At 48.3% G+C, this 23102-nt stretch overlaps 1 protein-coding gene across 17 annotated transcripts in view; it reads left to right on the top strand.

The window, feature by feature from the left end:
- Positions 1–23102, top strand: part of OTOF (otoferlin) — a 218315-nt gene that overhangs the window by 71861 nt on the left and 123352 nt on the right. For 12 of the 17 annotated variants that reach the window (XM_081188315.1, XM_081188324.1, XM_081188322.1 and 9 more), the window contains exons 5-7: positions 947–1131; positions 19055–19108; positions 21304–21324. In XM_081188315.1, coding sequence (XP_081044441.1) covers positions 947–1131; positions 19055–19108; positions 21304–21324 — 260 coding nt within the window. Of the gene's footprint in view, positions 1–946; positions 1132–15489; positions 15520–19054; positions 19109–21303; positions 21325–23102 lie in introns of all 17 variants that reach the window. The other 5 variants (XM_081188314.1, XM_081188317.1, XM_081188318.1 and 2 more) reach the window with 3 other exon arrangements.

Here is a 23102-nt window from a genome sequence, read left to right as displayed (position 1 = left end):
TTCTCTCATTCTATATGTTAAATCTGCAAGCTGCGCGTATTCCGTCAATTTACGTTGCCATTCTTCTTTGCTTAGGACCTTGCTCATTTTCCATTTTTGGGCTAACAGAACACGGGCTGCAGAACACAGTTGTAGCATACATAAATAACCTTTTTTGACATCTGGGAACTCGCCCCCCCCCAAAAAAAGGCTTCTGTTGTTGTTTTTTGAAAGTTAACTTTTAAACATCTTTTTCAATTCATTAGATATCATTTCCCAATACTCTTTTACCGATCGGCAAGTCCTAGGCTCTGTGGTTTAACCCACAGCGCCACCCGCGTCCCTGGTATGACTGTAGTCTCTCCCTATGTTCTTATGCCCCATATCTTGTGCCGTCAGCTACAGTAAGAGGCAACCAGTGCCTCTCCTGCCGAACGTCTCCTACTGAAAGTCCCTTCCTGTCCTTTTGCTGGAAGAGGCCAGCTCAGCGCCCCACTGCCCTGTCACTGAGCTACAGAAAGGTTGAGCAACTGGGGAGGAATGGGGCCTTCTCCCCGAGGCACTTATGGGGCAGGAATACTCCATCTCGGGTCCAAATCGGGTGGCGCTTGCCAAAAGCTGCCTGGCCAAAACGAGACATGAGAAGGAAGAGGGAGGCAGGATGACACACAGACCAGTAAGTGCAGGGGTCAGCAAACTTTATCAGCAGGGGGCCGGTCCACTGTCCCTCAGACCTTGTGGGGGGCCGGACTTTATTTTGAAGAAGAAAAAAATGAACTAATTCCTATGCCCCACAAATAACCCAGAGATGCATTTTAAATAAGAGGACACATTCTACTCATGTAAAAATACACTGATTCCCGGACCGTCCAAGGGGCGGATCTAGAAGGTGATTGGGCCAGATTCGGCCCCCGGGCCTTAGTTTGCCTACCCATGAGTAAGTGTGTTGTCGGTTCCTCTGTTGCAGACCAGCATCTCCCTTGAGATCAGGTACCAGGCCATGGACGGCACCGTTGGGGCTTGGAACGACAACGAGTTCTTGGAGAGTCCCAACGCGCCCTCGGAGGGAGACCCCCACGAGATGGATGTCCTGCTGCCCCCGCAGCGGCAGTCTCCTAGCAAGACCAGCGCCGCAGAGAGGGCTCTCCGGAGGTAAGGAGATGTACCTTCTGAAATGCAACTCGCACGGCAGGGACCCTGTTAAGGAAAATAATTCTGGGGCGAGAGACTACTCAACAGCCCTGCTCTTTAGGGTGCAAGTCCACCGTGGGTCCATGTGGTCAGTAAAAGAAGGAAGTTCCAGCCAAGTAATTTGGAGCAAAACAGCGGTCAGTAGGCCACAATCTTTATTGTTGCGCAACAGGTCCCCCAGGAGTAAGAACTCCGAGCATGGGGTGACGTCTCTTAAAACTTCCCTCTTTCCCCCAGAGTACACTTTGAGCAGCATCATTGAGACATCATCACTGAGTTTAGGGCTTGCCGATCAGAAGTTCGGTGGTTCGAATCCCCGCGACGGGGTGAGCTCCCGTTGCTCGGTCCCTGCTCCTGCCAACCTAGCAGCTCGAAAGCATGTCAAAGTGCAAGTAGATAAATAGGGACCGCTCCGGTGGGAAGATAAACGGTGTTCCCGTGTGCTGCTCTGGTTCGCCAGAAGCAGCTTAGTCATGCCGGCCACATGACGCGGAAGCTGTACGCCGGCTCCCTCGGCCAATAAAGCGAGATGAGCACCGCAACCCCAGAGTTGTCCACGACTGGACCTAACGGCCAGGGGTCCCTTTACCTATACAAGGGTTACACAAGTTCAACAATAGTTCCTTTTATCAGACACCTTTCCCAACACCTCTTAAGTCCCCATCACCCAAAGAACAAAAAAATTCTTGACATCTCCTTTCCCTCAGGACTTGTCTGCAGTTGGGCTTTCAGAACACCTGACTTGCTCAACTCCCTCTGTGGATGTCTAGTTTTGGTCACTTCCTGGGCGGGGGGCTATGTCTGTGCTCTCACGCTTGGAGAATTATAGCAGGATGCCCTGTTCCTCCTGCCTATGGGACTTCCTGCTTCTTGGTTCATGGAGGGAGGTGGAGCCCAAATTCACCTTTCTCTAAGGGTTAAAATGGCATTGAAATGAGAAGAGTCAGTTAAAGTATGGATTTTCTATGAATTTATAAAGCCAGATGTCTCCCCTGAGATGTCAAGTTGAAAGGATACATTCAGGCATAATATATGTAACATTCTAACAACTTTAAATATGTGCCCCTCCCCCCATGTAATTTCCGTAACAACCCAAATGCCTGGGGCTGGGTGTTTCGCTTCACCATCAACCAGTAGGACCTCTTGTGAGGAAGGAAGGAAGGAAGGAAGGAAGGAAGGAAGGAAGGAAGGAAGGAAGGAAGGAAGGATAGAATCATAGAATCAATTGCAGAGGTGGAAGAAACTCCCATATTGCTCATGAGGAAATTCCCATTGCGGGTTCCAGGACAGAGGCTCACACCAGATGCACAATTGCTCAGATTTTATTCAGTACAGTCATACCTTGGGTTACAGACGCTTCAGGTTGCGTGATTTTGGGTTGCGCACCACACCGAACTCGGAAGTACCGGAACGAGTTACTTCCGGGTTTCGGTGCTTGCACAGAAGTGCTAAATCACGCTTTGCGCATGCGCAGAAGCACCAAATTGTGACCTGCGCATGTGTGGACGCGGCGCTGCTGGTTCCGGACACTGCGGGTTGCGAACGTGCTTCCCGCACGGATCACGTTTGCAACCCGAGCGTCCACTGTACAGTACAAGCACATCTTTCATGGGGGTTCAGTTCTGAGAGCCCTGCATGCATGCAGCTAAAGTCGTGCGTGGTGCTTTCCAAATTGCTCCTATGAGTAGGGCACGGGGGACCTTTCTCACACCAGCCCAGTTTGCCAGAAAACTAATCTGACGAAATCTGCATTTGTACTTTTCACCACTCATTTCTACTTCTGCAGAACTTGCCAGGTCGCTCCTTTTTCATTCGTCTCTGGCAGCAGCGACCTGCCTGCCTGCCTGCCTGCCCGCCCTGTTTTCTTCCTTCTCATAATTTCGCTGGAAGTGTCAGTCCCGTGTTTTTCTCCAGAGGAGGAATGAATCCTGCCATGGTCCAGTGCAAGGGAGGCCAGACTAATAAAGAAACAAATCAGGGTGCTCCTTCTCTCAGGCCACAGAGAGATGACCCTCACGGAGGCAAAGACGCCGTAACCAGCCAATTTGCTGTACAAAACTGGGCTGAAACATCTAATTGGAACTGTAGATCAACTTCCCAGATCAATACGTTAACAATTCTTGTTGCCAGCAGCCGCTTTAATGGGCATCATGCACCAGCCTGAGCATGTTTTGATGGCCCCCATTTCAGAGGTCAGGTGCACTATTTAATTGCTCCCATTCCGGAAGGGGAGAAGCTCTCCATTCAGCGTCTACCAGCCCAGGTTGCGCTCAGCCACAGTTCTGTTCTGGACGGTCGAGGGGTTCTGGGGCAAGGAGCAGTTTCACAGCCGGAGTTCAGACTCTAGCAGAGCAAAGGCAGGCGAAGCACGAGGTCCTGGGTTCAGTAAGAAAAAGTGGAGTACTGCAGAGTTGGAAGTGTGGGAATGTTGAGGATAGTAGGAGAGGATATATTGATTAAATATCATCCTTCCTCACTCACGCTAGTGAGCTAGTAGCAGAAGACATCCCCTTGTATGTTGCAGGAAGCAAGTTGATGGATTCGTTAGAATCATTTGAGTTGAGCAATCCAGTCTGGCTAGTCCAGATTGGGCTGTACTTGGAAAATTCCCCCTTTAAGTAAAGGGTAAAGGGACCCCTGACCATTCCTGATCCGCCGTTGGCCTTGGGATATGTGCTGCGGTTGTGAAGGATCTGTGCAGGAGAAATCCAACAGGCGCAGATCCTTTCTCCACCCATTGGTTCTAGCTACCCGTGCCATTTTTTACCCGCCAAACTTTGAGACCAGAACTAAGTCTAGGTGTTGGAGGTGGGTCAGCGCTGATTGCAGCCACATTTGCAGGTGAGAACCTGAGGACATGGGGGAGATTAAGCAAGCCCTTGATGTGTCACTTGCAACATCTCCTCTGAATATGCCCTTCCATTCCCGTTGCCTTGGTCAAGATTGCTTTAGGTAAAGGTAAAGGGACCCCTGACCATTAGGTCCAGTTGTGACTGACTCTGGGGTTGTGGTGCTCATCTCGCTTTATTGGCCGAGGGAGCCGGCGTACAGCTTCCGTGTCATGTGGCCAGCATGACTAAGCCGCTTCTGGCGAACCAGAGCAGCGCACAGAAACGCCGTTTACCTTCCCGCCGGAGTGGTACCTATTTATCTACTTGCACTTTGACGTGCTTTCGAACTGCTAGGTTGGCAGGAGCGGGGACCGAGCAATGGGAGCTCACCCTGTTGTGGGGATTCGAACCGCTGACCTTCTGATCGGCAAGTCCTAGGCTCTGTGGTTTAACCCACAGTGCCACCCGCGTCATGACACAACAGTCGTCTTCTTTTTTTAATTTTTATTCAATCATTTTTTCAATACAAACAACCCACAAAACACATATACAACAAAAACCACAATAACACTAATAACACAATTTTCCAATTCAGATTTGAATGCTGCTATACCTATGACTACACCTTTTTAACAATATTTCCCCACCTCTCCTCCTCCTACTTCCCACCACTGTCCGCCTTATCGCTTAAATATTACTTCATATTTATCCATTCTTAATTTGCGACAGTCTTCTTTAAAAGTAATGATAAAGTTTACTTACATTCAGTTCACAGTATTGTCCTGAAGGCAGGCTTTATCCTGTAGTTATGGGTAGTTATTTGTAGCCAGGCCTCAGAGTTTCTACTTTGTGGCTTCCATCCTCTGAAAGAATGAGCCATGTGCTGCTGGCTAAGAGCCCGCAGAAGATGTCAAAAGAGCAAAAGATGAAAATGAGCCAAAAGAGGAAGATGGCTGTGTGACTGGCCCATTCATAGGGTCTGTCAGGGTCACGCCCATCTACCTGGTCACACTCAGAAGGAGGCTCCAGACCAGGTGTGACAGGAAGTCCTTCTGGCTGAACCAACATTCCCCTGCGTGTCCACTCTAGGAAACAGGAAATGTTGTATTAAACTGCTACAGTGAAGATGCATCCCACAGGAAAGGACCCCCAAAGGTCATCTGGCCCAACCCAAAGGTCATCTGGCAAATCACAGATAAAACATCCCTGACCGTCCAACTGCTGCATAAAAACACCAGCGAAGGAGAGTTCGCCACCTTCTGAGGAAGTTTGTTCCACTGTCAAACAGCTCCTTCTGTCAGAAAATTATTCCTAATATTTCCTAATATTTTGCCAGAATCTCCCTTCTTGTGATTTGAATCCATCAGTTCAGGTCCTCCCCTCTGGAGCAGCAGGAAACCACCTTGCTCCATCTTCCATGAGACAACCCTTCAGCTCTTTAATAATAATAATATTTTTTTTATTTATACCCTGCCCTTCCCGGTTCAAAAACCAGGCTCAGGGCAGCTAACAACAAATTTAAAACACTTAATTGTAAAAGCAGCATAAAATACAGTATAAAAACATGAATAACAATAAAATTCAAAGTTCAGAAATCAATTTAGGGGAAATCCATCTAATAAGCATTAGATAATCCCCAGGGCTAGCTGGCTGAATTAGTCCTATTTGGGCCAGTAAGGAGGTCAGGGGAGAATTAGCTGTGGGGTCCCAGAGCGGGGAATCTTCATAAAAGGGGAGGGGGAGGGAAGGGAAATAAAAGATCAGGCTGAATTCAAATTAAAGGCCAGGCGGAATAGCTCTGTCTTACAGGCCCTGCGGAAGGAGGTTAAATCCTGCAGGGCCCTGGTCTCCTGGGACAGAGATCGGAGCCACCACTGAGAAGGCCCTGGCCCTGGTGGAGGACAGTCTGACTTCCTTAGGGCCCGGGACCTCTAAACTATGGTTATTCATGGATCTTAAGGTCCTCTGCGGGGCAGACCAGGAGAGGCAGTCGCATGTCACCTCTTCAATTCCCAACGGTTAGAGCTGCTCAACAGTGGAACAGACTCATCAGTCAGGGATTCTTTAGCCGCGATGCCTGCCTTGCAGAGGGTTGGACTGGATGACCCTCAAGGTCCCTCGCTATGTTGCCTCTCTGTGGCGTGACATTGCCTGGTAGAACAGTGGAGCAATGCAGGTAACTCGGGAAATAAAATATGTCAGGAGCAAAATATGTCAGGAGCAACGTGGGCAATAAAACTCTGCGAACTCCCAAGCTGATGTGATCTAGTACATGGCTTAGGGAAGAGAGCATCATTTCCCCCAGTCAAAGTGCTTAGAAAAGAATTACGCACCTGGATCCGCAATTGACGCTGGTGTTTTGAAGATTTCGTACAACTCCAGGAATAATCGCAAAGGATGCTTAACCAGCGAGTTAGTTTTGCATGTCATGCCCTCTGGTGGATAATTTGTGTACAACAATAACACAGGTGACTGAGGAGCGAGGAGAGATCAGGATATATCAGCTACTTTGGCAGATCCTAAAGCAATCTTGAGGGACGCGGGTGGCACTGTGGGTTAAACCACAGAGCCTAGGAGTTGTCGATCAGAAGGTTGGCGGTTCAAATCCCCGCGACGGGGTGAGCTCCCGTTGCTCGGTCCCTGCTTCTGCCAACCTAGCAGTTCGAAAGCACGTCAAGGTGCAAGTAGATAAATAGGTACTGCTCCGGCGGGAAGGTAAACGGCGTTTCCATGTGCTGCTCTGGTTTGCCAGAAGCGGCTTAGTCATGCTGGTCACATGACCCAGAAGCTGTATGCTGGCTCCCTCGGCCAATAAAGCAAGATGAGCACCGCAACCCCAGAGTCGGTCATGACTGGACCTAAGGGTCAGGGGTCCCTTTACCTTTACCTAAAGCAATCTTGACCAAGGCAACATGTATGGAAGGGCATATTAAGAGGAGATGTGGCAAGTGACACATCGATGGCTTGCTTAATTTCCCCGATGTCCTCAGGTTCTCACCTGCAAATGTGGCTGCAGCCAGCGCTGACCCACCACCGCCACCTAGACTTAGTTCTGGACTCAAAGTTTGGCGGGTAAAAAACCAGCCTGGGTAGATAGAACCAATGGGTGGAGAAAGGATCTGCACCCATTGGATTTCTCCTGCACAAATCTTTCACAACCACAGCACATATCCCAAGGCCAACGGTGGATCAGGAACTCTTCAATCGTTTCACAATGTGTCGTTCTGAGCTAAGGGCTGCTTCATGCATGTCAAGGAAGGAGAGCGCGACTCAACGTGGATATTCACAAATGTGACTGTCACCTGCAAAGCTGTTTCCTTCAGCATCCAGAAGGCAATGCAGGAATCGCAGCCCGGTTCTGCTAGGGTTGCCACTCTTGCTGCCATCTGCCAGGAAAACATTCTTTAAGAAACAATTACAGATAGGTAGCCGTGTTGGTCTGCCATAGTCAAAATAAAAAAATTCCTTCCAGTAGCACCTTAAAGACCAACTAAGTTAGTTCTTGGTATGAGCTTTCGTGTGCATGCACACTTCTTCAGATACACATCTGAAGAAGTGTGCATGCACACGAAAGCTCATACCAAGAACTAACTTAGTTGGTCTTTAAGGTGCTACTGGAAGGAATTTTTTTATTTTAAGAAAGAGATAAAAGTTCCTGGAAGCTTTAAAGTGGGTTCCAGAATTTTCTTGAGTAAGAGTGGCACTCTAGGCTTGGTTGGTGACAGCTGGAGGTGCAAATAAAGGGAGGAAGGCTGAAATTTCCACACAACGAAAGCACACACACACACACACGCTGTCAGCACGCACGCTAACAACAAGGTTGTAAGTAAGACAATGTATGCTGCCGATACTTTGAATTTTGCTGTTTCAGGATTATTAATTACTGGACTGAGATTATACCGTGCTGGAGAGATAAAGAAGGAATGTAAATAGCTTGTATATACAGTCATACCTCATGTTACATTTGCTTCAGGTTGCACGTTATCAGGTTGTGTCCTGCGGGGACCCAGAAGTAACGGAATGGGTTGCTTCTGGGTTTCACCGCTCACGCATGCGCGGATGCACAAAATGGCATCATGCATATGCACAGAAGCGGCGAATTGTGACCTGCGCGAGCGCAGATGCGCAGACGCGGGTTGCGTTCTTTTCAGGTTGCGAACGGTTCTCCGGAACGGATCCCGTTTGCAACCAGAGGTACCACTGTAATAGGAACAGAAATGCTTGTGCAACCAGTCAAGCGATAAAGAAGCTCTTGACTGTGAATTTGAGTATGACTCCTGTTCTTGTCCTCTGCCTCCGGGGAAAACTCTGCTACAAACAGTAAGAAGTGCTTTTACCGAGGTGCCACCACGCAAGCAGAAAAGCGCAGCGGAAGTGTGTGGGCGGTAACCTCTAATGCCGTCGCCAATCCCTGCTGCCTTCCGGTGCTCAAAGAGACAGGTAAAACTTGGGTAATCCCATTCCTGTTGTTGCCACCCACCCACGCAGGCAAGAAGAGGACGAGATGTATTACCACAGCGGCGACGAGCTTCTGGGCGAGGGGGACACCATCAGCCAGGGCTCTCTCAACGCCAGGTACAAGGAACCCAGAGAAACTTGGGTCTCCTCTCTGGATTGCTGTGGTGGAGTTGAGCAGAAGCTGAGTGGGCAACAGCTGTCCTTGCAGGGAAGGCAGAGAATCGCCACCATCGTTCCTGGTCCTCATAGATGCTCATGCAAAGATGAAGGATGCAACGCAGCCATTGGGCAGGAGAGGCTGTGTTGCGCCAACTCTCTTCCCCTGCATGGCACATGAGAACGTGGAACGATGGCAGGGAGATCTCACCTGGTGCCGATTTCTCTGATCTGTGCAAACCTGTCCAAGAGCGTGGAGTGCCGTGGGGTGTGTGATATCAAAGCACGTGAGTGAGTCTTTGCATCCTGGGTCGTAGTTCTGTAGATGAGGGGAAGAATTGGGACGGGGCAGGATGAGCTGTGACGGGATTGCTTTGTGGGTCAACGAGGATCCTCTATCTGTGGAGAAGGTGAATAAAAGAAAGTTCATCTCGGTCATAAGGCTAGAACTTGCGGACATCCAATGAACGCTTGAAGTTGCGTGGCGAGTTCCTGCCCCCCCCCAGTGGAAATAAAGACACATGACACAATTATTAAGGTTAATGGGCTAAGTAAGGCCACAGCTTTATTGGTTACAGGTGATGAGCGGTATTGGCTTAGGCATTGGTCCTAGCCGACTATATCTGACTTCAGCACGTCCACTTGAAGTCTGGGAAGGGTTAACCACCAGTAGGGGGAGTCCTGCTGATGCACATCAACTAGGAACTCTCCTGGGGTCACCGCTAGGGGGCGTGCCTTAGGCCCTCACCTCCCTAGGCTTCGGACAGGGCCATGCCCCCCAGAATCCTTTATTGGACTACCCTTCAATATGTGGGGCAGGTGATGGCGCTTCCTCCCCTCTTCCAACTACAGAACAATACCAATGCCTAACCGCCAATACCCAGAAAGTTGTGGTGATTTGCTACGAGGTAGGCGAAAACCAAGTGGCTGGAGCCAATTTGCCAAGTGGGAAAATTCCTACCAGTCCCCTCAACGGCGACCAACCAAGGTCCATAGCAAGGTCAAGGAACGAAAACCATATAGGGCGGAAGGGTGGGAAAAGCAGGAACAGTTGGTAGGAGGGAAAAGAGGGAGAACCCTGGCTGCAACCTGCCTTAAGTAAGGCGGGCCACGCCCTCAGAGCCAGCCGATTGGCTGGCCAGGAGGTGACACAGCCAGGAATCCCCCCCAACCGCATGGGGGCTGGGGTCGTGAAGCCCGCAACTCCACCTTCCTTCAAGGGCGGAAGTGGTTTTTCAGGACAGAGAAAAGAAAAGACTTATTCCACAGCTCATGGTTAAACTGTGGAACTCCCTGCCACAGGAGGCAGTGATGGCCACCAACTGGGATTGCTTTAAAAGAGGGTGGAGTAGGAGGACTATCAATGGTTAGCAGCCACAATGGCTTTGCTCTGCCTTCACAGCTGGAGGCAGCAATGCTTCTCAATCCCCATTACTGGAAGTTGCAGGAGTGGCGAGGGCTCCTGTGCATGTATCCTGCTTGTGGGTTTTCTCACAGGTATCTGGCTGGCCAAATGCACAGGATGCTGGAAGGGCCCTTGGCTTGATCCAGCAAAGCACTTCCTGTGTTCTTACATTCATACAGGGAGGGGATGAAGAGCCTTTGCAGAACAAGCAAAGGAAAACCTTTGCCATTGAGCATTGCCAGCCTTGGCCAATCTTGTTGTTTAGTCGTTTAGTCGTGTCCGCCTCTTCGTGACCGCCTGGACCAGAGCACGCCAGGCACTCCTGTCTTCCACTGCCTCCCGCAGTTTGGTCAGACTCATGCTGGTAGCTTTGAGAACACTGTCCCACCATCTCCTCCTCTTTCGTCCCCTTCTCCTTGCGCCCTCCATCTTTCCCAACATCAGGGTCTTTTCCAGGGAGTCTTCTCTTCTCATGAGGTGGCCAAAGTCTTGGAGCATCAGCTTCAGGATCTGTCCTTCCAGTGAGCCCTCAGGGCTGATTTCCTTCAGAATGGAGAGGTTTGATCTTCTTGCAGTCCATGGGACTCTCCAGAGTCTCCTCCAGCACCAGAATTCAAAAGCATCCATTCTTCGGCGATCAGCCTTCTTGATGGTCCAGCTCTCACTTCCATACATCACTACTGGGAAAACCATGGCTTTAACTATAGGGACCTTTGTTGGCAAGGTGCTGTCTCTGCTTTTTAAGATGCTGTCTAGGTTTGTCATTGCTTTGCTCCCAAGAAGCAGGCGTCTTTTAATTTTGTGGCTGCTGTCACCATCTGCAATGATCATGGAGCCCAAGAAAGTAAAATCTCTTGGCCAATCTAGGACTCTCCAGATGTTTCGGACTTCAGTTCCTACGAGTCCTAAACAGGATGGCTTTAGAATACAGGGGCTGCTGGGATTTTTAATCTAAAACTTTTGCTTAGTACCAGGTTGGCAAAACATGGTCTAAAACTATTCATATTATGGGCTGTTGCTTTTTGGCAGTGGTCTTTTCAATTTTTTGTTTTCTTTGACCTTAGTATACTTTTATCATTGTTCTCTTAAAAAAAATAATTAAATTTATATACCACCCTTCACCATAAGATCTCAGAGCAGTTCTCAGAATAAAATACAATATATAAACAAAAGTAAATAATGAAAACAAAACAGCAAACCCGCAACCCTTCACACAGGGTTTGTCTGCATCTTGAGAAGGAATTGGGGCCGAGGCAACTTGTGTGCGACACAAAAGCACCGAAGAGTCTTTCCATCTCTTAATGTCATTTTTGTGGACTACATCCCATCATCGGATCTATAGGAACATATGAAACAGATTTATACAGAATAAGATATGAGGGAAATGTATAGTTAGACTATGAAGCACTTTTTCTTTGCCGAAATAGGAGGGTCTCCCTGCTATGCAATTGGCTGTACCTGCAATTTATAGTCCCCTATCAAACTTTTCGATGATCTTGTTTATTCCCTTCTAAAGTTCCTTGTCATTAAGTCTTTGAGAACTTGAAGGGTCTTATCACAGAATCATAAAACTGGAAGGCACCCAAAGAGACCCCTCATCCAACCCCCAGACCAGGTGGGGTCTGACCAAGGCAGAATAGGATTATGACTTCCTTTGACCCGGTTGCTAGATGTCGGTTGATGCAACCTAGAACTGCATTCGCTTTTTCGGTCGCAGCATCACACTGCTGGCTCCTGTTGACTCGCAGGGCTTGCACCGAGCTGGTCGATTTCCTCCTGGCAATCTTTCAGCAGCTTTGTCCACCCCGTGCCTCTGAAGCCAAGCATGGGAATATTGCTGTGCTGCTAGAAAAGTGGGTGGCATTAATTATTGCAGCTGCTGCCATAGCAACCTGGTACCCAGGGGCTCAGATCCTTCATCAACTGCCCTTCATGTTCAATGTGTGCTGACAGCTGAGCTTTAAAGAGCCGAGGGGGGGGGGGAGAGAGGAAAAATCCACAGGTTTTTCTTTTCCTAACTTCACAGGTTGACAATACTTAGCCTGGCCTCTTCTTTCTCTCTCTCTGACATAATGAACACATTTGAAACCGCTGCTTTCTGTTTGCTGAGCCAAATAGACCAGAATAGTGTAACAATCTGAAGCTGTCGCTCTCCAAGGTCTCTGGGAAGGAGGACATTTCAACACCTGTGGTCTTGGGATCCTTCTTTAAAAATGGGAGATAGCAGGAACTGAACCTGTGGCACTTCTGCCTGAGCAATTTGACACTGAGCATCTCCGCTTCCTTCCAGCAATGGACAGCATCTATCAGCAGCGTCACGAGACACCAGATTTCAAAACTGGCACTCGTTTCTGCTGGGCTGCACATTATATTAAAATCATATCAGCCCCACCAGGGAAAGGAAAACACACAGAATATGTGCTCAGGTTCAGGAAATATACTCTGTGGAGTTCCCTGACTCTTTTTTCCCCTGCACATTATTTTTTATTGGGGTGGGTGAGTGTGCCTGGGCAGGAATAATCACAGCTATTGCATCTCTAACAGACAACCACCCAACCTTTGCTTAAAAACCTCCAAGGAAGGAGAGTCCACAAGCTCTTGAGGGATACCGGTCCACCGTTGAACAGCTTTTACGGTCAGAAAGTTCTTCCTGATGTTTAGTCGGAATCATCTTCCTTGTCATGTTCCACAGGGAAGGCGCCACCACCGAGAAGGCCCTCTGCCTGGTTCCCTGTAACTTTGCTTCTCGCAGGGAGGGAACCACCAGAAGGCCCTCAGAGCTGGACCTCAGTGTCCAGGCTGAACGATGGGGGCATAGCTGTCAACTTTTTCCTTTTTTTAGGGGAATTTCCCTTATTTCAAATAGGATTCCTCGCAAGAAAAGGGAAAAGTTGACAGCTATGGATGGGGGTGGAGACAATCCTTCAGGTCTACTGGTCCGAGGCCATTTAGGTCTTTAAAGGTCAACAACAACACTTTGAATTGGATTGAATTGAATCCATTGGTTTTGGTCTTGCTCTGTTGTTGTTGTTTAGTCATTTAGTCGTGTCCGACTCCTCGTGACCCCCTGGACCAGAGCACGCCAGACACTCCTGTCTTCCACTGCCTCCCCCAGTTTGGTCAAACTCATGCTGGTAGCTTCGAGAACACTGCCAAGCCATCTCGTCCTCTGCTGTCCCCTTCTCCTTGCGCTCTCCATCTTTCCCAACATCAGGGTCTTTTCCAGGGAGTCTTCTCTTCTCATGAGGTGGCCAAAGTCTTGGAGCCTCAGCTTCAGGATCTGTCCTTCCAGTGAGCACTCAGGGCAGATTTCCTTCAGAATGGAGAGGTTTGATCTTCTTGCAGTCCATGGGACTCTCAAGAGTCTCCTCCAGCACCAGAATTCAAAAGCATCCATTATTCGGCGATCAGCCTTCTTTATGGTCCAGCTCTCACTTCCATACATCACTACCTTCCCCTTTTCCCTTATTCTTCCTTCCTACCTGGGTTAATATTGACAGCGCTGTCCATTCTGCAAGAAAGTAGAGAAAAATCCACTGACGATTCCGGTGAGATTTGGCAGCTCCTGCAGGCTTCATTACCGAAGCATTTGCCAACTGCGTTTTGACATAGTTGGGAAAGATGTCTCATTAGTCAGCTAATTTCCGTTCCCACCGGGAGGAGAAAACAAACCTTCCCTGGGATGGAAATAATCAATGAATGGCTCTGCCAAGGCCCCAGCAGATCAGCTGCTTTTGCAGCCCAGCCTTGTCTGTTTGGTTCATCACCTTCGTATTTTGGGTGTTATTTTGTTTTTTTTTGTAAAAAGCTCATCACAATTCAGCTGTCCAAAGCCGTTCTGGAAAAGTGCTGTGCTGACAGAACCAGAATGCAAACATCTGCCGGGAGATTCAGCACAGATAAAAGAAAGTCCTTCTTCACACAGGACATTGTTAACCTGGGGAACTCCTTGCCACAGGAGTCAGTGATGAATGGCTTTAAAAGAGGATCAGACAAATTCATGGAGGAGGAGAGGAGGAAAGGCCTTCACAACTTTATATTTATATGCACACACAAAGAATGCCAGATTTAGGGTAGAGTTGGCAGTTTCTCCCGCACAGGGCACTGAGCTGAGAAGGTTCAAAATTGAGAAGACCCACAATTGAGAAGATCCATTTGAGGCTGCCAATTTTTGGGCTTGCACAGGGTGCCATATAATTGCAGATGACCAAAGCCAGCCCCTTTACACACAGCGAAGCCAACACTCAAAGCATCCTCCTAATAGTAATAATAATAAATGTTATTTATACCCCACCCTCCCCAGCCAAGACTGGGTTTCAGGGAGGCTAACACCAGATATAAAATTGATTAAAATACGACTTAAAAACAAGATTAAAATACAACATTAAGATGCAGCCTCATTTCAGCAGAAACTCAAAAACTTTTTGGGGAATGAAAACGTCAAGTCTTCACCAAGGCCAACTATCCAGACTGGTCCTATGTGGGCCAGAAAAGCCAGGGAAGTCCCCAAATAGGAGTTTCATCACAGAAGGAGAAAGGAAAGAGGAAAGAGGGGGAGGGGATCAAGTTGATTCCAAGCCAAAGGCCAGGCGGAACAACTCTGTCTTGCAGGCCCTGCGGAAAGAAATCAGATCCCGCAGGGCCCTGGTCTCATGAGACAGAGCGTTCCACCAAGTTGGGGCCAGTGTTGAAAAGGCCCTGGCCCTGGTTGAGGCTAATCTAACTTCCTTAGGGCCCGGGACCTCTAGAGTGTTGCTATTTATGGACCTAGAAACTGGGGTTCTGTTTATTGACACCCCAGGGGTCTAGCTGTTTACTGGTTGGGGGTGGTCTCCATATTATATTATATTATTTCCTACTGCCTTCCGCTACTGCGTTCGGTCTTGTACTGCTGGCTCTGAATACAATGTGGAACGAGGAAATGCCATTTTTGACCAGGACCAGTTTTTGCTGTTCAGATTTTGCGTGGTTTCTTCTGCTTCCAAGGAGCGAACTGGACATTTGGGGATGGATCCAGTTTGGCACCGAGCATCCGCAAAGCTGGGGGGGGGGGCAGGAGGAGAAGGAGGGAGAGGTTCATAGCTGAAAAGCAGTAGGTGGGAAAACATGCCTAACCTTTGCCTAGCCCACTAGTGCCATCTCCAGGGGTGCCTAGGGGCCTTGGCACCCACAATTTTTTGCTCTGGTGTCTGTGGGTGCCCGGCCTCCACCCCTGCACCATCTTATACCACCCACCAGCGGGCATAATCGGTTTTATTCCAACCGGTCTTTGGATAGTGAAGGGTTCTTAATCGTGCTGTACTGTTTATATCACCTGTATTCTCATATGTTAGTTTGTCTCTGCTGCATGCTTGTGTGAAATTCCGTGATGTTTGCATGTAGCTCTAAATGTTAAAGTAATATCTCCATTAAACAACACAAGCAATTTTTTTTAACTCTGCTTCTCCATTTGTCATGTAAACGGACCAGTCTGGGCGAAGACGGAGATGACTTCGAAGGGTAAATATGGTGTGCAGTGATTCATGAGCCAGTGGGGTGGAATGAGGGGGATTTAATTATTCACAATATTTCCTCGTTCATCCGTACAACAATTTTTCATTTGCACTGGGACGTTTTACAGCGTTCTTCCTTGTTGAGGCAGCCCTCCGAGGAAGCGATTTTCAATTATTTTACACAAATGATGTTCAAATGCAAAAGCCTTGTGGTGCATCTGCACTAAGCTGGCTGAATTTAGTTCCCATTGAAATCAAGATGATTCAGTCGTGACTAAGTTATCCCATTGATTTCATTGGGAACTAAGTTCCACTAACAGTACAATCCTGTGCATGTCTACTCAGAAGTAACTCCCACTGAGCTCAATAGAACTCATATCTCCCAGCCCCCAAACTGGCACTCTCAAATTTGGGGATTTATTTTTTACATTTTATCCTGAAAACCTTTTGGCTCTAAAAAGCTATTTTTATCTTAATGCGCAAAGACCCCCAGCTCAGCTGCCTTTCCCCTATGCATGCTTCCAGTAAGCCAGCATGTTGCAGTGGTTAGAGCATCTGACTGGGCCTTGTGAGAGACCAATCTGCACTCCGCCATTAAGCTCACTGGGCAACCTTGGGCTCTCATCCTAAGCCACCTCACAGGATTGTTGTGCAGATGAAGTGAGGGGGAGAGCTATGCACTCACCACCTTGAGGCCCACGGACAAAATAATAATTAAAATAACGTTGAAGGGGCCTCCTGGAGAGAGCTTTCCCTAGAGGCCTGTGCCCCACTTGTTATAGGGCTCCCATGCCAGCAGTGCCCACATCCTGAAAACATTTAAATATTTTTAGACCCAGCTTTCAAGCTAGCGAGGCTCTGTTGCCTCTGAGCTTTTATCCTCTAAGCAAGTCACGGGCCTGGTCTTTTGTGTTCCTGGAGAAGGGAGAAAGTCGGCCCTGGGAAATATAATCTGATCCCTGTTTACTTTTAAAAATTCATGGGTGGGAGGGAGCTTTGGAGCAGAACACAATCTGGCCCCAGTGAATTATTGATCTGCTCCTTTTCTTTGGCCTGGCAGTGACGCATCTGCTTCCATGCTCATCTCATGTCAAGCACCCCACTGGCCTTGCCGCTCCCTTGTCTTCCAGGCTCTCTCCATGGTGCTGATTTCATATTTCACTTAATTCCATAAAATACACCGCTTGATTGCAAAACCCCCCAAAAAACCTCAAAGCGGTTTACACAAAAAGATGAAACACTAAAATCATCAGTCAGGAGAATGAATAACAGTTTAATTCTTTCAAAGGGTTAAAATAACAACGGACAGTAAAACATGCATCCTTTTCTAAAAAATCTGGACAGGATTTGCTTGAACAAAAAGGTGTTTTAGAAGCCACCGAAAAATGCCCAGTGAAGGCGCCTGCCTGAGATCAATAGGCAGGGAGTTCCAAAGTGTAAATGTGGCTTCACTAAGAGATTGAGTTCTTACAAACACAGAATGGGTATTATGTGGCACTTGTAACTGGGCCACTTCTGCAGATCGATCCAGTCGAGTGGGAGCATATGGGTTCATGCAATTCTGCAATTAAACTGGCCCCAAGTTGTTGGTGGCTTTTATATACACCTTCAACTCTGCCTGGTAGCAAATCATCAACCTGTGCAGGTCTCTGAGCACAGGGGTCCTTGCTCCTGTCAGCAATCATACTGCAGCATTCTGCACTCGCTGCAACCACCAGGTGAAGTGAAAGGGGAGCCCCACCTACAGCTCCTTGCAGCAATCCAGCCTTGCATACACAATGGGAGGTTCCAGATCCCAGAGTGATGTCAGGATGTTGACATTTCCATTCCACCTTAAGGAGCAGACGTGTGGAATGGTTGCTTGTCACATGTCTGTTTACATTCCAGCACAGTTTGCTGGGAACTTCCGTTGTATATAGCTTTTGCTTTTAGCTATTCTCTCTCTGATGACGAGGGAGATGACATGTTTCTTTGTCCTGATTTATGATTAATAAATCTGTAGTTGTAGTATGCTTCCACAAGCCTCACGCCTATTCTATGTGCGAAGTTCAGTCTGCTGATAGCTTGGAAGCCCGGGTCGCTGATTTGCATTGGAGCAGAGGTGATGGTCTTCACAGTGGGACTGCTGGAAGGAGACGGCGAAGCTGGGGCAAGCCAGCTGCCCTCCCAGCCCTCTGCATGCCAACAGTTTTGCCCCACGATCCCCTTTAGCAGAGCCATATGAGATGCACAAGCATGGCTCCCTCCTCCCCAGCCCTGCAATTGCAAAATGTTTCTTTTTCTGAGAGGCTTTTAATCTTCTGTTTTCATTGCTGCCTGTCTTCTGACTTATAGATGGCTGTGTTCCACTTAATTACGGCAACGTTTCTGATGTTGGTTTACTGCAATGTGTGTTTCCTCCCCCCAAAAAAAAAAATCTGTACTTGTTTCTTTGTTTTATGACACGAAGCTGCTCTGTGAGTGGAAGGTTTGCAATTAATAAATCAATTGATTGATTATTATTTTTAAAAAATAAACTCTGAAGAGCAGCCAGGAGTGGCTGCCAGTTTCATCAAAGGGATGATGGCAAGGGGGAAGGTGCTTAACCCGTATCCCTCCAGCCCTACGTCTCCACAAACTGCTTTTCTCCCAGCAGAGGAAAGGGTAGACTCATACAATTGTAGAGTTGGGGGGAGCCCTGAGGTCCTCTAGTCCACCCCTGAAATGCAGGAACTGCAGCTAAAGGAAGCTTATATCTATCCCCCCTCCCCGCAACCAGAAAAGTAGCTAGAAATGAATGGGGGAATGGCAGGAAGGGAACGGCCATCGGTCATCAGCAGAGCAGCTGCCTGGCGTGCAGAATGTCATAGGTTCCATCCCAGGTAGGGCTGGCACTGCCCCCTGTCTGAAACCCTAGACAGCTCCCGCTGCCAGTCTGTGTTGGAAATAATAATAATAATAATAATAATAATAATAATAATAATAATAATTTATTTATTTATACCCTGCCCATCTGGCTGAGTTTCCCCAGCCACTCTGGGTGGCTCCCAATCAAGTGTTAAAAACAACACAGCATTAAACATTAAAAGCTTCCCTAAACAGGGCTGCGTTCAGATGTCTTCTAAAAGTCAGATAGTGGATTATTTCCTTGACATCTGATGGGAGGGCATTCCACAGGGCGGGTGCCTCCACTGAGAAGGCCCTCTGCCTGCTTCCCTGTAACTTGGCTTCTCACAGCGAAGAAACCGCCAGAAGGCCCTTGGCGCTGGACCTCAGTGTCCGGGCAGAACAATGGGGGTGGAGACGCTCCTTCAGCTATACTGGACCGAGGCCGTTTAGGGCTTTAAATGCTGATCTTGATGTTCAGACTTGGTTTAAGGAAGCTTCTTGCATTCCTGGGTTGAGCAAAACCATTTCCCATCCCCCCTCAGTCATAGAATCATAGCATTGTTGAGTTGGAAGGGCTCTCCTGGGGCCATCTAGTCCACCCCCCTGAAATGCAGGAATGACCGCTAAATCCTAAATCTGATGTCTTGTTTCTGCTCTCCTGTGCCCTAATCCAGCAGACCATCAGGATTCGGGAGTAAGAGCCGTGATGGGTACCAATCCGTGGCCAGGTAGTTACACTCAGGCGTGAAACTCTGGTGCAACCTCTTTCCTTGTGGTTGGGAGCCAAGGGCCCCCCTAGGCTCCCCCCCAAAAAGCATTTTCTCCGTGCCAAGACAGAGCCCCAGGACTGGTTCCGAAATCTGGGGTCCAGTCCCTGATACCCATGAAAGCCCAACCGAGACTCTCTGAGCACGCACAGAGTAAACCACAAGCGGACCAGGCACAGGGAAGGGCTAGCAAGAGGAGACATTGGCTCAAAATATACCTTGGTTTACAACTGTTACGGAAAAATCTAGATGCGAGGCTGCTCAGTCCCACAGCTGGTCAGGCAGAGCCCAAAGGTCCCTGCGGAATAAAGGAAGGAGTCCAGCCACCAACCGGAGCAAATAGCTGTAGACCAAAGTTTATTGCGCAACAGGTTCCAAGAGGAATTTTGAACCCCGAGGATGGGGTGACAAGGACTTTTAAAAGTTTCCCACCATATCCCAGAATACAGTTCGTACAGCATCATTGCTACATCACTGACATGTCACAAAAGGGGAGGCGTAGGCAGGGGTTGGGACGCAAGTGGCGCTGTAGGTTAAACCACAGAGCCTAGGACTTGACAATCAGAAGGTCGGCAGTTCAAATCCCCGTAAAGGGGTGAGCTCCCGTTGCTCGGTCCCTGCTCCTGCCAACCTAGCAGTTCGAAAGCACGTCAAAGTGCAAGTAGATCAATAGGTACCGCTCTGGCAGGAAGGTAAACGGCGTTTCCGTGCGCTGCTCTGGTTTGCCAGAAGTGGCTTAGTTATGCTGGCCACATGACCCGGAAGCTGTACGTCGGCTCCCTCGGCCAGTAAAGCGAGATGAGCGCCGCAACCCCAGAGTCGGTCACAACTGGACCTAATGGTCAGGGGTCCCTTTTTCTTTACCTTTTAGACAGGGGTTACACTAGTTCAACCTTGGCAGACATGTCCAGACAAGTCCTTGGTACAAGATTAGCATAAGCAGACATGGCAGGGCAAGACTTAGGTATAAGATGAGCATAGACAAATATTTCTTAAGTACACACCTCCCAAAAGTACAATAGAACTTCCTTTGCATGTCTGGAGCCTGAGGCAAGTCAGGTGATGAGATCTGGCTCCCCTTGGCTAACAATCAGCCCAGCAATTGTCACCTCTGGAGTCCTTATTTTTCAAGGGGAAAATTGCTTTGGAATGGAGGAAACTGGCAAAGGAGATGATTTTATAGTATTTTTAAAGCTAGGCAACTTCTCTGAGCTGTCAAGTTGAAAGGATACATTCAGACATAATATTTGTAACATTTAACTTTAAAGATGTGCCCCCCCCCCCCGGTAATTTCCGTAACATAATCGGTTCCGCAGGTCCGGTTGGAAACCAAAGCAGGTTGTAACCCAAGGTGCGCTTTTGCCAATGGGGCCTCCCCCCAAAAAATGGGTTGTAATCCAAAAAAAGGGACACAGACTTCTGGATTTGACATGGATGTAATCCAAGACTTTTGCAAACCAAAGTAACACTGTATAGAAATATATATAACAGAATTGTAGAGCTGAAAGGGAGCCAAGGGTCATCTAGTCCAACCCCCCGGTTCCAGGGGGCGCTTGAGTTCCAGGAGCAGTTGACAACCCCCCAAGAAACAGCGGCTCCTGGACCATGGGTGGCTGAGATTTTAAGGCCTTAATGGACCCGATCCACCAAGCCCGGTTGTTTCTCTGCCTCCTCCAAGTGGCCAAGGGCTGAGACAGCACCCCTTTTCCTGCTTTGGGGTACGTGGGGTGTGTGTGGCGGTTCTCTTGGTCTGCGTTACTGACCATGCAAGCCCCGCCGAGCTGCAGTTGTTTGAGGAGTGAATGATTTGGAGTCAAGGGGTTCCTTTGAATCCTAGCACTGTAAGTTGCGAGGGACCCCCAAGCGCCATCTAGTCCAGCCCTCTGCAATGCAAGGACCTCAGCTCACGAATCCCCAACAGAAGGCCACCTGACTTCTGCTTAAAAACCTCAAAAGGTGAACAGTCTACCTTCCCAGGTCAGAGAATCATAGAATGGTAGTTGGGAGGGACCCCTAAAGGTTCTCTAGTCCAACCCCCTGCAATTCGGAAAACGGCCTTTAATGTGTCAGGCTAAGTGGTTTTTCTGAGCAGGGAGGAAACGAGCTTCTCTGCCTTCGGCTCCCGTGATTTAATTGCTTTTGCTCTTCTGTGACAGCGATGAGCATGGAGACCCCAGGTACATGCATGTCTTCTGGGCTGCAGTTCTCCTTCCTTCCTTCCTTCCTTCCTTCCTTCCTTCCTTCCTTCCGTCCGTCCTTCCTTTCGAACAATTTATTAATTTTATAATAACAAAAAAAGAACCAAAAAAAGAGAACCTCATAATCCAAAATTTAACTCATACATCTTAATCGACTTCCTTCCACTCCCCCTTCAGGTTCCATTATTTTATACTTATCCATGCACATCTATGGATTCTTCTAGGGTGGCGCTGTGGGCTAAACCACAGAGCCTAGGACTTGCCGATCAGAAGGTCGGCGGTTCAAATCCCCATGACGGGGTGAGCTCCCGTTGCTCGGTCCCTGCTCCTGCCAACCTAGCAGTTCGAAAGCACGTCAAAGTGCAAGTAGATAAATAGGTACCACTCCGGCGGGAAGGTAAACGGCGTTTCCGTGCGCTGCTCTGGTTCGCCAGAAGTGGCTTAGTCATGCTGTCCACATGATCCGGAAACTGTACGCCGGCTCCCTTGGCCAATAAAGCGAGATGAGCACCGCAACCCCAGAGTCGGCCACGACTGGACCTAACGGTCAGGGGTCCCTTTACCTTTATGGAGTCTTATATTCTTAACAATCCAATTTTAAAATCTTATTCATGTTGTTACAAGTGACCTTTAGAAGTTCGACTAATGTAGAAACATATACACAAAGCTTGCAATATATGCCTTAAACATTTCCCCCCTTTTTACAAACAACAACGTCCTTTTCTTTCTTGGGTTTCAAATTGTGTACTACGTCCCACATAGTTCATTGGTTTGTTTTGCCAATCTTCTTTGGCTGTGGCTTCTTCCCTCTCTTTCTTCAGCACTGGACATTGTGTGCGCGCCTCTGTGTGCATGTGTGCGCATGTCCATACACATATGTGCGTTCTAGATACCAGCTCTGTGCTTGAGGTACGCTAGTGGTCCCCAAACCTTCTGAGGGGACACCAGCCCCTTAGTCCCATGAAGGCATCCTTAGTGCCCCCTAACCTGTAAAAAGCATCATTCAGAAGAGCAGCTTGAATCCCTACCAAGGAAGATAGGAGCACAGCACAATTCGAAACAGTAGCGATGAATTGCACATTCCTCCCAAATTAAACGGGTTTGTCTAATTAATCTGACAAAATCACAGAATGGTAGAGTTGGAAGGGGCCGAGAAAGCCGTCTAGTCCATGGGTAGGCAAACTAAGGCCCGGGGGACGGATCTGGCCCAATCGCCTTCTCAATCCGGCCCGTGGACGGTCAGGAATCAGTGTGTTTTTACGTGAGTAGATGCATCTCTGGGTTATTTGTGGGGCCTGCCTGGTGTTTTTACGTGAGCAGAATGTGTCCTTTTATTTAAAATGCATCTCTGGGTTATTTGTGAGGCATAGTAATTCGTTCACACATTCGACTCATGTAAAAACACCAGGCAAGCCCCACAAATAACCCAGAGATGCATTTTAAATAAAAGGGCACATTCTACTCATGTGAAAACACCAGGCAGGCCCCACAAATAACCCAGATATGCATTTTAAATAAAAGGGCACATTGTGCTCATGGAAAAACACCAGGCAGACCCCGCAAATAACCCAGAGATGTATTTTAAATAAAAGCACACTTTCTACTCATGGAAAAACACCAGGCAGGCCCCACAAATAACCCAGAGGTGCATTTTAAATAAAAGGACACATTCTACTCGTGTAAAAACACGTTGATTCCCGGACCGTCCGCGGGCCGGATTTAGAAGGCGATTGGGCCGAATCCAGCCCCTGGGCCTT

Source organism: Podarcis bocagei, assembly GCF_964188305.1.
Source record: "Podarcis bocagei genome assembly, chromosome: 3".
Taxonomy (NCBI): domain Eukaryota; kingdom Metazoa; phylum Chordata; class Lepidosauria; order Squamata; family Lacertidae; genus Podarcis; species Podarcis bocagei.
The sequence above is the reverse complement of the archived record's forward strand: the minus strand, read 5'-3'. Positions and strand labels throughout refer to the sequence as shown.